Source organism: Lytechinus variegatus, chromosome 1, assembly GCF_018143015.1.
Source record: "Lytechinus variegatus isolate NC3 chromosome 1, Lvar_3.0, whole genome shotgun sequence".
Lineage (NCBI taxonomy): Eukaryota > Metazoa > Echinodermata > Echinoidea > Temnopleuroida > Toxopneustidae > Lytechinus > Lytechinus variegatus.
This window is the reverse complement of record NC_054740.1, coordinates 24,504,983-24,517,486: the sequence shown is the minus strand read 5'-3', so window position 1 is coordinate 24,517,486 and position 12,504 is coordinate 24,504,983. Positions and strand designations below refer to the sequence as shown.

Below are 12,504 nucleotides of genomic sequence, written 5' to 3'. Positions count from 1 at the left end.
TGCGACGCGACATAAAGGTACCCGGTACCACGCATGCGTCGTACATACCAAGAGATATGGGGCCGATTGCACGAAAGGGTCTTTCCAAGGACCGTCTTTCGTGTCGCCCATCTTTTATGATACGCTATAAGCGGGGTGTTTCTGAAATTTGTGATAAAGAATAAGATTTGTTAGCTTGCTTTTAAATCAAATTTTATACAATTTCATGATATATCATATCATTTTATATACAAATATTCTGTTAATTTTAAAGGACGAATGAAAAATGTTTGGAGATGATTTATTTAAAATGCGTATCACATGGCGCATCATAAAAGATGGGCGACACGAAAGATCAAGACGGTCCTTGCAAAGACCCTTTCGTGCAATCGGCCCCTGACTGAGAATTGAGACTGCGGCAACTAACTCAAGAAATTTCCTTGAAATATGGCAAACAGTCCGTGGGCACAATTTGTCTGTATAAGTGAAGAAGATGGTCTCATTATCCCAATTTCAAGCGATGTATTTTCCATTGGGAGAGCTAAAGGTAAGGGCTAAAACAGATCTTATTCTTACGTGCAGGCGGAAACCGCATCGCAGCGGAGATCCACCGGCTACTGGCTGGAAGCTCTGCCGCTGCCGGCTGCCAAAGGCGACTGGCGCTTCTGTGCTTTCGAACAAGCAGAGTCGTGAGTTCTAAAGACCAAGCAAGCTGCTCGCGCTCGCCGGCCCGCGGGCGTGGCGTGGCGTGGATCGCGCGAAACTCGTTCTCCTGTATTAAAGTTAGCCAGAATGCAATTGGCAAAATGAAGGCTTCACAGTCTTATTACTAGTGAAAAAAAAGATAAAGAACTGGAGTTAGCCGGGAATGAACGAAATAATGAAGGAGAGAAAGAAAAGAGATGAACAGAGAAGAAAGAAAGAAAAATGAAGGAAAACATATAAGAAAGAATAAAAGGATGAACGATAGAGTAAAAGAGAGAAAAGGTTTCAATCATTGTTTGAATTGAATACAGATACTTAGAAAGAAAAAAAAGAAAAAGGAGGAGGAAAGAAGGAAAGAAGGAAAGAAAAATGTTTCTGGAAGAAGAAACCGGGAGCGTTTTTATAAACACTTTCATCCGACAAGTTGTCAGATCTGACATCTTTCCTTAATTTTGATTGGCTGAGAGTCACTGTTTCTATGGTAACTGTCAGATAAAAAGGACTTGTCGGATAAAACGTCCGACAAGGAAGGAAAGAAGGATGGAACTGGAAAAGAAAGAACGAAGGATCCGGAAAGAAAGACAATAAACGTAAAGGGAACAAAACAGGGAAAGCAAAAAGGATAGAAGAATGAAGAAAGAAGGATAGAAGAGAAAAAAAGAACAAAAGTTAAAACTTTAAGCAAACAAAAATAATCCAATCATCTAACAAAAATCAATGATATTTTGTGTTTTTGGAATATATCTAAGTTAAAATCTGAAAAACTAAAATGTTTTAGAAATGAATAAAATTTCAAAGCAAAACATTGTCAACTTAAAGATTAGATGAACATCACAGCATCATACACAATAAATTTCAAAATGAAAGCTAAAACAACTAGATCAAGTTATGAAAACTCAATAACTTGTTCCTCTGATTATATCTCCAAATCATTAATCTGAGAATCCAAAATATGATTATACAAATTTCCTGCTTATTTTGTGAGTATATTGGTGGAAAAAAATGTTAATCATGTCTTTTTGCACCATTGAGAATGTGCTCCAATCCTACATGCCTAGCTAGTAGTAGCCTGCCACACACAGGCAGGAGGCCAGTTCGTTTGCAATATATTGGTAGCCCAGTCATTTTAGCCAAAATTTTGACCAAACTTGGATCAAATTGCAACAGAATTTTTTCTATCACAATGCATTTCTGTGAGGTCTCTAGTACAACATACTAAACCTTCCGAATAGGGGAAAGGGATCTAATTTGCATAAATCCAAGATGGCTGCCAAAATTAATTGATATGCCTTATCCTTAATATTTTTTGTACAGATAATGGAAAAATCTTGAAATGAATACGCAATTCACTATGATTAAGATATCATAAATCGATTGCAAGCATTTCCGGAACTGTCCGGTTCATATTTTTCGAAAAATGTGAGAAATTATTTCCATGTTTTCGGTCAGAAATTGCATGTGCGTTGAAATCTTTCTGTTTTATCATTAGCATCAACAACTAATGCAAAATATCAGCATTTGACAAGAAAGGGGATATATCAACGAGAAAATTGATATGCTTCATAACAGTATTAATGTCTTAACTTGCTTAGATTAAGCGCAAATACATTCGAATGTATTATGCGATATTGCGACAAAGTGACACCAAAAACCAACCTCCGTGTCCAGTCAATCTTTTATATCGACTACAACGCGATCGCTGGCATGCCTTTGAAGATAGTACAATATATTAAATCGGTCTAGCCTCGCCTTTGTTGGTGTGACTAACACGCGTAAATACAATGACGTATAGCGATACAAAGGTGTATATTACTTAAATTGATGTGTGGACAAAGGGCTTTTTCTGCATATTAAAGTAACTTTTATGTTAATGAAATCTCTTAGAAAAAGTTAGAGGATGCATTGCTCTGCATGCTGCATGCAATTACGTTCAAGAACATAACAGCATAGCCCCGCAATAGCTTGTCAAAGTTACCACCCTCAACTATTAAAAATATCGTGCTTTTTGGAGCCCCCAATGTGACACAGCGGTGGTTTGCTACAAACAAGAACACTTTTATTGTCTTGAAATCACTTGGAGGCAAAAGAGCAGGCTTTTCTCTATCAGTTACATATAAAGAAGTGATGGCACAGCAAGTCCTACCCTTTCAGGGGTCTTCCGAAGTCACGAAACCCCTTTTTGTATTTTGCTCATTTCTTGGAAAATTCGCACAATTTTTAGCCCCATTGAGGCAAAAGGCGTTTCCCCTTTGCAGTAAACCGATTTAATTGTTTTGTAAGCACTTGGGGATGACAAAATAGATTTTCTTCTATCAGCTAAATCTGGTACAGCAAAGTCTACCCCCTACGGGGTTTGCTAAAGTCAATCACCCTTTTCCATATTTTGCCAATTTATGGAAAAATCTATAAATCCGGAGCCCTCATTGAGGCAAAAAGATGTTTCTGCTACAGTGTAAGCCACTTTTATTGTTTTAAAACCACTTGGAAACAAAAAAAGTAGCCTTTCTTCTATGTGCTACGTATAAAGAAGTGCTGGCACATCAAAGCCTACATCCTTTAGGGGGCTGCTGAAATCACCCCACCCCTTTTGCGTATTTTGCCCATTTCTTGTAAAATTTTGGAGCCCCATTGAGGTAAAAGGCGTTTCCCCCTTTGCAGTAGACCACTTTTATTCTTTGGAACCACTTGGAGATAACAAAATTAGATTTTCCTCCATCAGCTACATACAATGAAGTGCTGGCACAGCAAACCCAACCTCTCAGGGGTTTGCCAAACTCACCCATCCCTTTTCCATATTTTGCCTATTTATGGAAAAATCTATCAATTCGGAGCCCTCATTGATGCAAAAATGTTTTTTTTTATATATATATATAGCAAACCACTTTCATTGTTTCGTAACCACTTGGAGATAAAAAAAAATCCTTTATCAGCTACATATAAAGAAGTGCTGGCTCAGCAAAGCCTACCCCCTCAGAGGTTCCCTAAGTCTCCCCACCCATTTTGCCTATTTTCCCCTCCTTATTTTATTTATAATTTATGGGGAAAATCTGCCAATTTGGAGCCCCTATTGGGGCAAAATGTTGTTTCTGCTCTATAGCAAATTTCTTTCATTGTTTCGTAACCACTTGGAGATAAAAAAGTAGATTTTCCTCTATCAACTACAATAAAGAAGTGTTGGCTCAGCAAAGCCTACCCCCATGTTAGAGTTTCCGAAGTCTCTCCACCGTTTTGTGCTTATTTTTTTCCTCTTTCTTAAAACAAAATTGCAGTGTTTGACCCCCCCCTATTCAGGCAAAAGGCATTTCTGCTATGTGGTTGTCACTTTTATTATTTGAAACTTAAAGATGAGTAGGTTTAGTTTATCAGCGCATCGACCCTTCCCTCTTCAGGGACTCCAAATTGACAGATTTCCCCATAAATTGGCAAAATACGGCGCATCGACCCCTTCCCTCTTCAGGGGCTCCAAATTGACAGATTTTCCCATAAATTGGCAAAATACGGAAAAAGTGTGACTTCGGTATATAGTTTAATAGTGGTATGATAGGATGTGGCAGGTCTAATAGCTACATCTTATTTTTCTCTTGAACGAGCAAGCAGTAAATGTCATTATTTTGGTGTACAATGTCACGTGACTAGCATATGATAGTTTCCGTGCCTAGACCCTTTCATGTTAAACAATTAATAGAGTCCAAACAGAATCGAATTTATGCATTTAATGTTAATAGTAACAATGTTCTTGAAGTATACATTTTTGCTTACTGATATTTATGATATAGCGATAGTTTGAGGAAGTCGATGTTTATAGTATATCGAGGCCGGAATTGATATGATTTGTAATCGGGTCTGAGTACATAGTATACACTAGCGTCGTCTGCTACGTAAACGTAATGAGCGAATATGGCCAAAATTAACCATTATGTTTATGCAAATTAGAACACTTTCCCCTATTCGGATTTTCTGGGACTTTTAGTATGGTCTTCTATGGACATCAAAGAAATGTTCTGCATTGGAATAAATTATGTTGCAATTTGTTCCAAGTGAAAAGTTACAATGACTGGACTATGGGTTAGCAAGAAAATCACCGCAGAACTTGAAAAAGTTATCAATTTTTTGTTGTCTCTGCATCATCTGTTGGTTATTTGATGAAAACTTGTCTCTTTCAAATGTATTTACTACATTTTGTTCAGTATTCTGAAATACGGGACAAATGGGTGTCACAGGAAGGGTTTGTCGGGACAATGGGACAAAGAAGCAAAATATGGGACGATCCCGGGAAATACGGGACGTCTGGTGACCCTGGCTTACCAAGCCAGGCCAGGAGGCTCCCTGGGGCCCGTTTCTCAACTCCGTAAAGACATAGATCTCCATAAGTCTAATTTCTTGAGTCAGAGATCGTGAGCTACTTGTCTGCTAACCATAGTGATTTTCCATTAAAAAAGGATCTTTTCCGTTTCTGAAAACTGTTATCCGTTTCAACATGGTGATTGATCTAAAAAATGGAAATCCTGTTGTTTTGTCACTCAAAATGTACAGAGCAAAAACCTGAATTCCGTTTTGCTTTTGCAAAGGTGAATTCCATGAATTCTTACATGAAAAGTGTATGGCAAGTTCCCTCTAGTCTGCGCAGTCCCCCTTGTCTGTGCAGGCCCCCTTGTCTGCACATATGGTATCTGCGCGATTCTAGTAAAAGAAGATATGTGGCAATCACAGACTTTACACATACATAGAGAGATATTAAAAGATCCGACTCAAAATGGTGGGAAAACAATGAATTTCGGGCATTTCATGTGAAGGCCTCAAATTGCAACCTTTTTCATCAAAATTCCCGAATCGCGTGCAAAGTGAATGAGTTTGCAGACATGGGGTACCATTTTTGTTTCAATCGAAAAAGGACCACCCGAGGATTTTTCCAAAAAAATCATATATTTCTTTAAAAATTTTCATTAGATATTTGGTTCACATGTAGGGGAAGGCGGGGTAAGTTGAGCATAGGGGCAAGTTGAGCCACCAGCCCCAGGCCAATAATGAATGAGTCAGACATTGTGGTGGTGTCATGTATTGATGACCCATAGCATAACCCCTAACCCCACCACATTGTTTTCAACCTTGAAACAAAAAGTAGTTTTTTAGAGGGAAAAATATGAATTTCAGCCAAAAAAGTAAAAAAGAGTGTGAAATAGATAAGTGCTTTATAAACACGCACGTCTTTAAATATAATAAAGACATAGTAAGAACATTATTAGTCCAGGTATGGATCTTCATTCTTGTCATAGTCTTTTATATGATGGATGCATAATAAATGTGTGGATACAAAATTATCGCACTGAGTTCGGACTGGGGTAAGTTGAGCCAAACAGCATGGGGCAAGTTGAGCCATGGTAATTCCTATGGTAATGTATCTTAAAAAACAAACAAACCATAAAAATCGATTGAAATGCTGGCTGAAAGGAGTAAATTTACATGGCTGCTCTTTTCCTTTTAAAGGATGTTAGTATTTATAGAGAATTAGCAAATGAAGAGACTTTAAACAAAAAATTAACATGCTGGTTCTCCCTTCATACATTTGTAGGGGAAGGCGGGGTAAGTTGTGACAGTTTTTGCTTTTTGCATGTTAGAATTGATATGATTAATAATCTTGTCGAAATAAGTACCTTGCCTTGAAATTTAATTCTTCTGAAATATTTTCCACCTATATATAACTTTCTATCCCCACACTGAAAGTCATCGTGACCTTTGAAAAAAACGATGTCAAATGGCTCAACTTGTCCCATATATGGGGTAAGTTTGAGCCACCTTCTGGGGTAAGTTGAGCCACAAAAACTATGTACAAAATGTATGGGGGAGAACCAGCATGTCAGTTTTTTGTTTAAAGTCTTTTCACTTGCTAATTCTCTATAAATACTAACATCCTGTAAAAGGAAAAGAGCAGTCATGTAAATTTGCTCCTTTCAGCCTACATTTCAATCGATTTTTATGGTTTGTTTGTTTTTTAAGATACATTACCATATGAATTACCATGGCTCAACTTGCCCCATGCTGTGTGGCTCAACTTACCCCAGTCCGAACTTAGTGCGATAATTTCATATCCACACATTTATTATGCATCCATCATATAAAAGACTATGACAAGAATGAAGATCCATACCTGGACTAATAATGTTGTTATCATGTCTTTATTATATTTAAAGACGTGTGTGTTTATAAAGCACTTATCTATTTCACACCCTTTTTTACTTTTTTGGCTGAAATTCATATTTTTCCCTCTTAAAAACTACTTTTTGTTTCAAAGTTGGAAACAATGTGGTGGGGTAAGGGGTTATGCTATGGGTCATCAATACATGACACCACCACAATGTCTGACTCATTCATTATTGGCCTGGGGCTGGTGGCTCAACTTGCCCCTATGCTCAACTTACCCCGCCTTCCCCTACATAAGTTTTTGTGGCTCAACTTACCCCAGAAGGTGGCTCAAACTTACCCCATATATGGGGCAAGTTGAGCCATTTGACATCGTTTTTTTCAAAGGTCACGATGACTTTCAGTGTGGGGATAGAAAGTTATATATAGGTGGAAAATATTTCAGAAGAGTTAAATTTCAAGGCAAGGTAGGGGAAGGCGGGGTAAGTTGTGACAGTTTTTGCTTTTTGCAAGTTAGAATTGATATGATTAATAATCTTGTCGAAATAAGTACCTTGCTTTGAAATTTCATTCTTCTGAAATATTTTCCACCTATATATAAATTTCTACCCCAACACTGAAAGTCATCGTGACCTTTGAAAAAAACGATGTCAAATGGCACAACTTGCCCCATATATGGGGTAAGTTTGAGCCACCTTCTGGGGTAAGTTGAGCCACAAAAACTATGTACAAATGTATGGGGGAGAACCAGCATGTCAATTTTTTGTTTAAAGTCTTTTCACTTGCTAATTCTCTATAAATACTAACATCCTGTATTAAAAAGGAAAAGAGCAGTCGTGTAAATTTGCTCCTTTCAGCCTGCATTTCAATCGATTTTTATGGTTTATTTGTTTTTTAAGATACATTACCGTAGGAATTACCATGGCTCAAGTTGCCCCATGCTGTTTGGCTCAACTTACCCCAGTCCGAGCTTAGTGCGATAATTTTGTATCCACACATTTATTATGCATCCATCATATAAAAGACTATGACAAGAATGAAGATCCATACCTGGACTAATAATGTTGTTATCATGTCTTTATTATATTTAAAGACGTGCGTGTTTATAAAGCACTTATCTATTTCACACTCTTTTTTCCTTTTTTGGCTGAAATTCACATTTTTCCCTCTAGAAAACTACTTTTTGTTTCAAAGTTGGAAACAATGTGGTGGGGTTAGGGGTTATGCTATGGGTCATCAATATATGACACCACCACAATGTCTGACTCATTCATTATTGGCCTGCGGGTGGTGGCTCAACTTGCCCCTATGCTCAACTTACCCCGCCTTCCCCTACTTATTTCGACAAGATTATTAATCATATCAATTCTAACATGCAAAAAGCAAAAACTGTCACAACTTACCCCGCCTTCCCCTACTCCTAATAATATAAGTAGGAGTGGGCTATAGCTACATGTATACATGGGTCAAAAATACTTTTTTTGTAATTTCAATATGACAACAGTTTGTTTTATTCCTTGTAATGTATCTCAATGTGAAATGACAATATTATTTGTCTCAGGTCTGAGAAAAAAGTGTGCTGGCCCAGAATCCAAAATGGCCGCCTAAGCAACCCACAATCACAGTTTTGGCGACAACTTCTTTATTTGGTGGTCTTTTTTCTGATTGTCTATTCATATGTTTTTTGGGGCAGGCAATTTGTTTTTCCTAAAATTTATAGAGTTAAAATGTAATTATACCAAAATTTTTCAATTTTTGTAGCCTTTCTTCAGCCCAAAAGTAGGTTTTATCGTCCTGGGGTTCTTGGATTTGGAGTAGATGGTACGAGGTCAACAATAGCAAGCAGCTTCATATAGCTATATTGCTTTTATTCCTCTACTTTGAGTTTAGCTACAAGACGCACACGTATAAATCCTGCTTCAACTGGTCTAGTGTGCAAAATATTTTAGCATCGAGTTGGGATTCATGATATTTATCGGCCAATGCAAGTATTTTTTTATCTAGCACTGCTGATTATGTTGTGGCGTCTTGTAGCCAGGCTACGATAACAAAGACGGCAAGATGGCGACAATGACAGACTGAGTAAACGCTCCTCTACTTTTAATATTTTCATTCATTTTATGTTTAATATTATTAAAAAATGTGACTCTTTTGGGCCAAATGATATCGTAGCCAATTTACACAAGTTTGGGTTAAAAACCCTTAAGAATATGTGTGTTTTTGAGCAAATTTATTGTTGGCAAAATAATCAGTGCGTGTAGTGCAATGGCATCCCATCCCTGGCTCCACGGAGATTAAGCATATCAGTGACTAGGGAAGGTGATTTTCTGCGATCGGGGGAAAACGGACAGAATTCACGGAAAGGGCCTTTTGAAAAGGAAAGTGGGATTTCAAATGGAAAAAATATTTTTCCTCAAAATACACAGAACAGCAACAGCAATTTCTCCAAAATAAGGTACTAAATGGCCACAAACCCCAGAAACATGATCTCACTTTGCTACAGTCATGACTATTCACACATAGTGACTGCACTCTACTTCAACACACGCGATCTAACCCCGTACCCGGGCCGGGTTGGGAAAAACAATATTCACATGCACACATCGTTTTGGACAACACGGTCGTGTGTTGCTGCCCTCTACATGATCAAAGATATAACAGTACGATATTGGGGTCTTGAAATCCAAAATGACGGATAGGTGAAAATCATTGACTGCTGAAAACGATGTCCAAAAAACCCCAAAATTATGGATGAAATTTCATTTAACCATGAAATAATGCTAATAATAGAGAATAAAAGATGTATTGATGTTAAATGTGTTTGTGAACCCACATAGATCTGATTAGAACAGATTCTATAGCATTGTTGGTACAGTGGCAGATACAAATTTTGACCAGCGCGAGTGTTGTCATATTGCTAGTCAATGTGTAAACGGAATAGACTTTGTACACAAAGTCTATGGGGAAACAGAATTTCCATTTTCTGACATGCTGAAACTGAATTTATGATTTTCTAAAACGGAAAAGGCAATTTTTTTTAAACGGGAAATCGCTGTCCCTATATGATATTAATCCCCAGGAGCCTCCCGGCTAGGCTGCCTTTAGAATCCAATGGCAATGTCATGAACCTCTGATGTGTAGATCTAGCCAGGGATGCTCCTAGAGAGTAAAAATCATTTGCTAACATGTGCTTACTCTCCACTTGTGCACGGAGCCAGGGATTGTTCCCCATCATTGGGGATACCGCGGTCAATGACGCAATTTACACCTCTGAGATTTCTAACAAACTTTCCCTGTAAAAGATCTCGCCCTAAATCATGTAAATGGGCTAACTTCGAAGTAAATTTAGCATCCAATGTCATAATCGATTATGAGAGCAACAGTGTTAGAACAAGGCATCACACTTTAGTTCATGACATAGGGATTCTAAAGGTAAGCCCTAACTTCATTTCCCACATTTATCTGTTTATAGAATGTTAATTTCTTTTTCAAACAAATACATGTACATCTTATTCATTTAAAAAATAAACCAAAAATATATTTCTTGAAGATGGGGAAAAAACTTGCTGATGTTTATGTATTTGAAAAATAAACCAAAAATATATTTTTAGAAGATGGGGAAAAAACTTGCTGATGTTTATGTAACCAGCATGCTTTCTTTGTTACATGTAGTAGCTTTAATAGTACATGTATCTAAGCTACTAGACCCTTATAGAGGGTGGCAGACTCTATCTTGATACTTAAGTTGATATCCATGTAACAAGTAATATCTTTTTATATATTCATTCATGCATGTTCACAATGAACAATGTAAAAGAATACACAGATAATATATAAATATATATAAAACACAAGTGAATAATGAACATAGAAAGCTACATTAAAAGCTTGATTGGTTGAAGCACCTTTAAACTGGTATTGCATCAAAGAAAGCAAAATAAAAATGTAAGAATAAGGAAGAGTGGAAAGAAAGAGAAGAATATGAAACTGATAGACTGCCAATATATAACAATTCATAATAATTCAACAAAGTTCAAAATTCTTAATCTTGTATAAGCCCTCCCTATCTGTAATCTGTACTGTAACAATGTAACAGCAGCTTCTATTATTAACTGCCGTCCGACATGATTACGACAATTTTGAAGCAGGCCCGTGAGCACCTCTAATGTTAATGGGATATTTAAAGAAAATAGTGTGTTTGTTTGGGTGAGACTATGTGCTGTCTTGTGATAATAAGATATCTGGTCGCATGTCAAATATTACAATATGATTTTTTTCATTTCGTCTACATAGCCTGTGACCTGTCAATGCCGGATAATAAATTCATATCAGGAAGACATTGCAATCTGTCCAGGAAAAACAATACTATCTGGCTGGAGGATACAAGGTTGGTCAAATTCAAACTGTATTTCATTTTGGGGATGTTTGTAGGTCTATATTGACTTGGTCTTCTCGATAGTCTACTACCACATGGGCTAACCCACTTGGTCTATCAATTTGGGCTAAATGTCTTTTGGTCTACAGGTATACTACACTTGGTCCACTATTAAGCTTAATGCCCAGTTGGACTAATTTCCACTTCGTTCCTATTGACTTGACTCATAATTTGTTCATCTTACAATACTGATGTTTAATAGATCAAGTGGATATTAGATAAAATGAACTGAAAATTAAACAAAAATAGAAAATGGACTATTATATGAACTGATGGGTGTTTCATTAAGCTGTTCGTATTAAAGTTAAGAGTGACTTTAAGAACGACTGGTGAACCTTTCTTACGCGTGTTACCATCGCCAATGAATATACCATTTACCAAAATAATGGAGCACCTGTCGTTCTTAAAGTCGCTCTTACATGTAACTTATGAACAGCTTTATGAAACGGCCCCCAGTGTAGAGGAAATGTGATTAGGTGGTGTGGCAAAAGACCTAACGGAAAGTAGACAAAGTGGGTGTAGACCAAGTGGCAATTTATTGTTCATGGCATATCACAAAGGGCATTTAAGAATATGGCAAAAATATGTGGAGTGATGAGGGAAGAGCAAGAATCTATGAATTTGTTACAAACCCATTTCAAAAAAAAAAAATGAATTCTAATCCAGTGAACTTCATTTGAATTTCATTTCTCTCTTTTTTCTTCCTGCAGTACTAATGGTACGTGGTTAAATGGAGTCAAGATTGGCAAAGGACAGGTAGGTTTCTTACATAGTATCTGGTGAGTGTTTCATATAGATGACTGTAAGTTACAAGCGACTTTACGAAGGACAGGTGATCTTTTTGTCTTGCCTGCGTAGCGGAGCGAGACATAGGTACCACTATTTTCGGCGGCGTCGTTGTCAACAATTGTGTTGTACACCCAATAACTTTCTATAGCTTCGAGGTGGGATCACCAAATTCATACCAGAGGTCCATCTCCTGAAGGCACAGGTCAAGTTCGAATATGAGTTGAATTTGATAAAGGTCAATGAACTTTCCATGATTGGCACTGTGCTGTGTTGTACACCCAATAACTTTCTATAGCTTCGAGGTGAGATCGCCAAATTCATAACAGAGGTCCATCTCTTGAAGGTGCAGGTCAAGTTCAAATGTGAGCCGAATTTGAATAAGGTCAAAGGTTAAGGTCCATGAACTTTCCATGACTGGCACTGTGCTGTGTTGTACACACAATAACTTTCTATATCTT

The 12,504-nt window shown here is 37.3% G+C and overlaps 1 protein-coding gene across 1 annotated transcript in view; it reads left to right on the top strand.

The window, feature by feature from the left end:
* The first annotated feature begins 381 nt into the window (after positions 1-381).
* Positions 382-12,504, top strand: part of LOC121409768 (E3 ubiquitin-protein ligase CHFR-like) — a 38,661-nt gene continuing 26,538 nt past the window's right edge. The window contains exons 1-3 of the mRNA XM_041601667.1: positions 382-526; positions 11,116-11,209; positions 11,968-12,013. Coding sequence (XP_041457601.1) covers positions 427-526; positions 11,116-11,209; positions 11,968-12,013 — 240 coding nt within the window. The 5' untranslated portion in view covers positions 382-426. The remainder of the gene's footprint in view (positions 527-11,115; positions 11,210-11,967; positions 12,014-12,504) is intronic.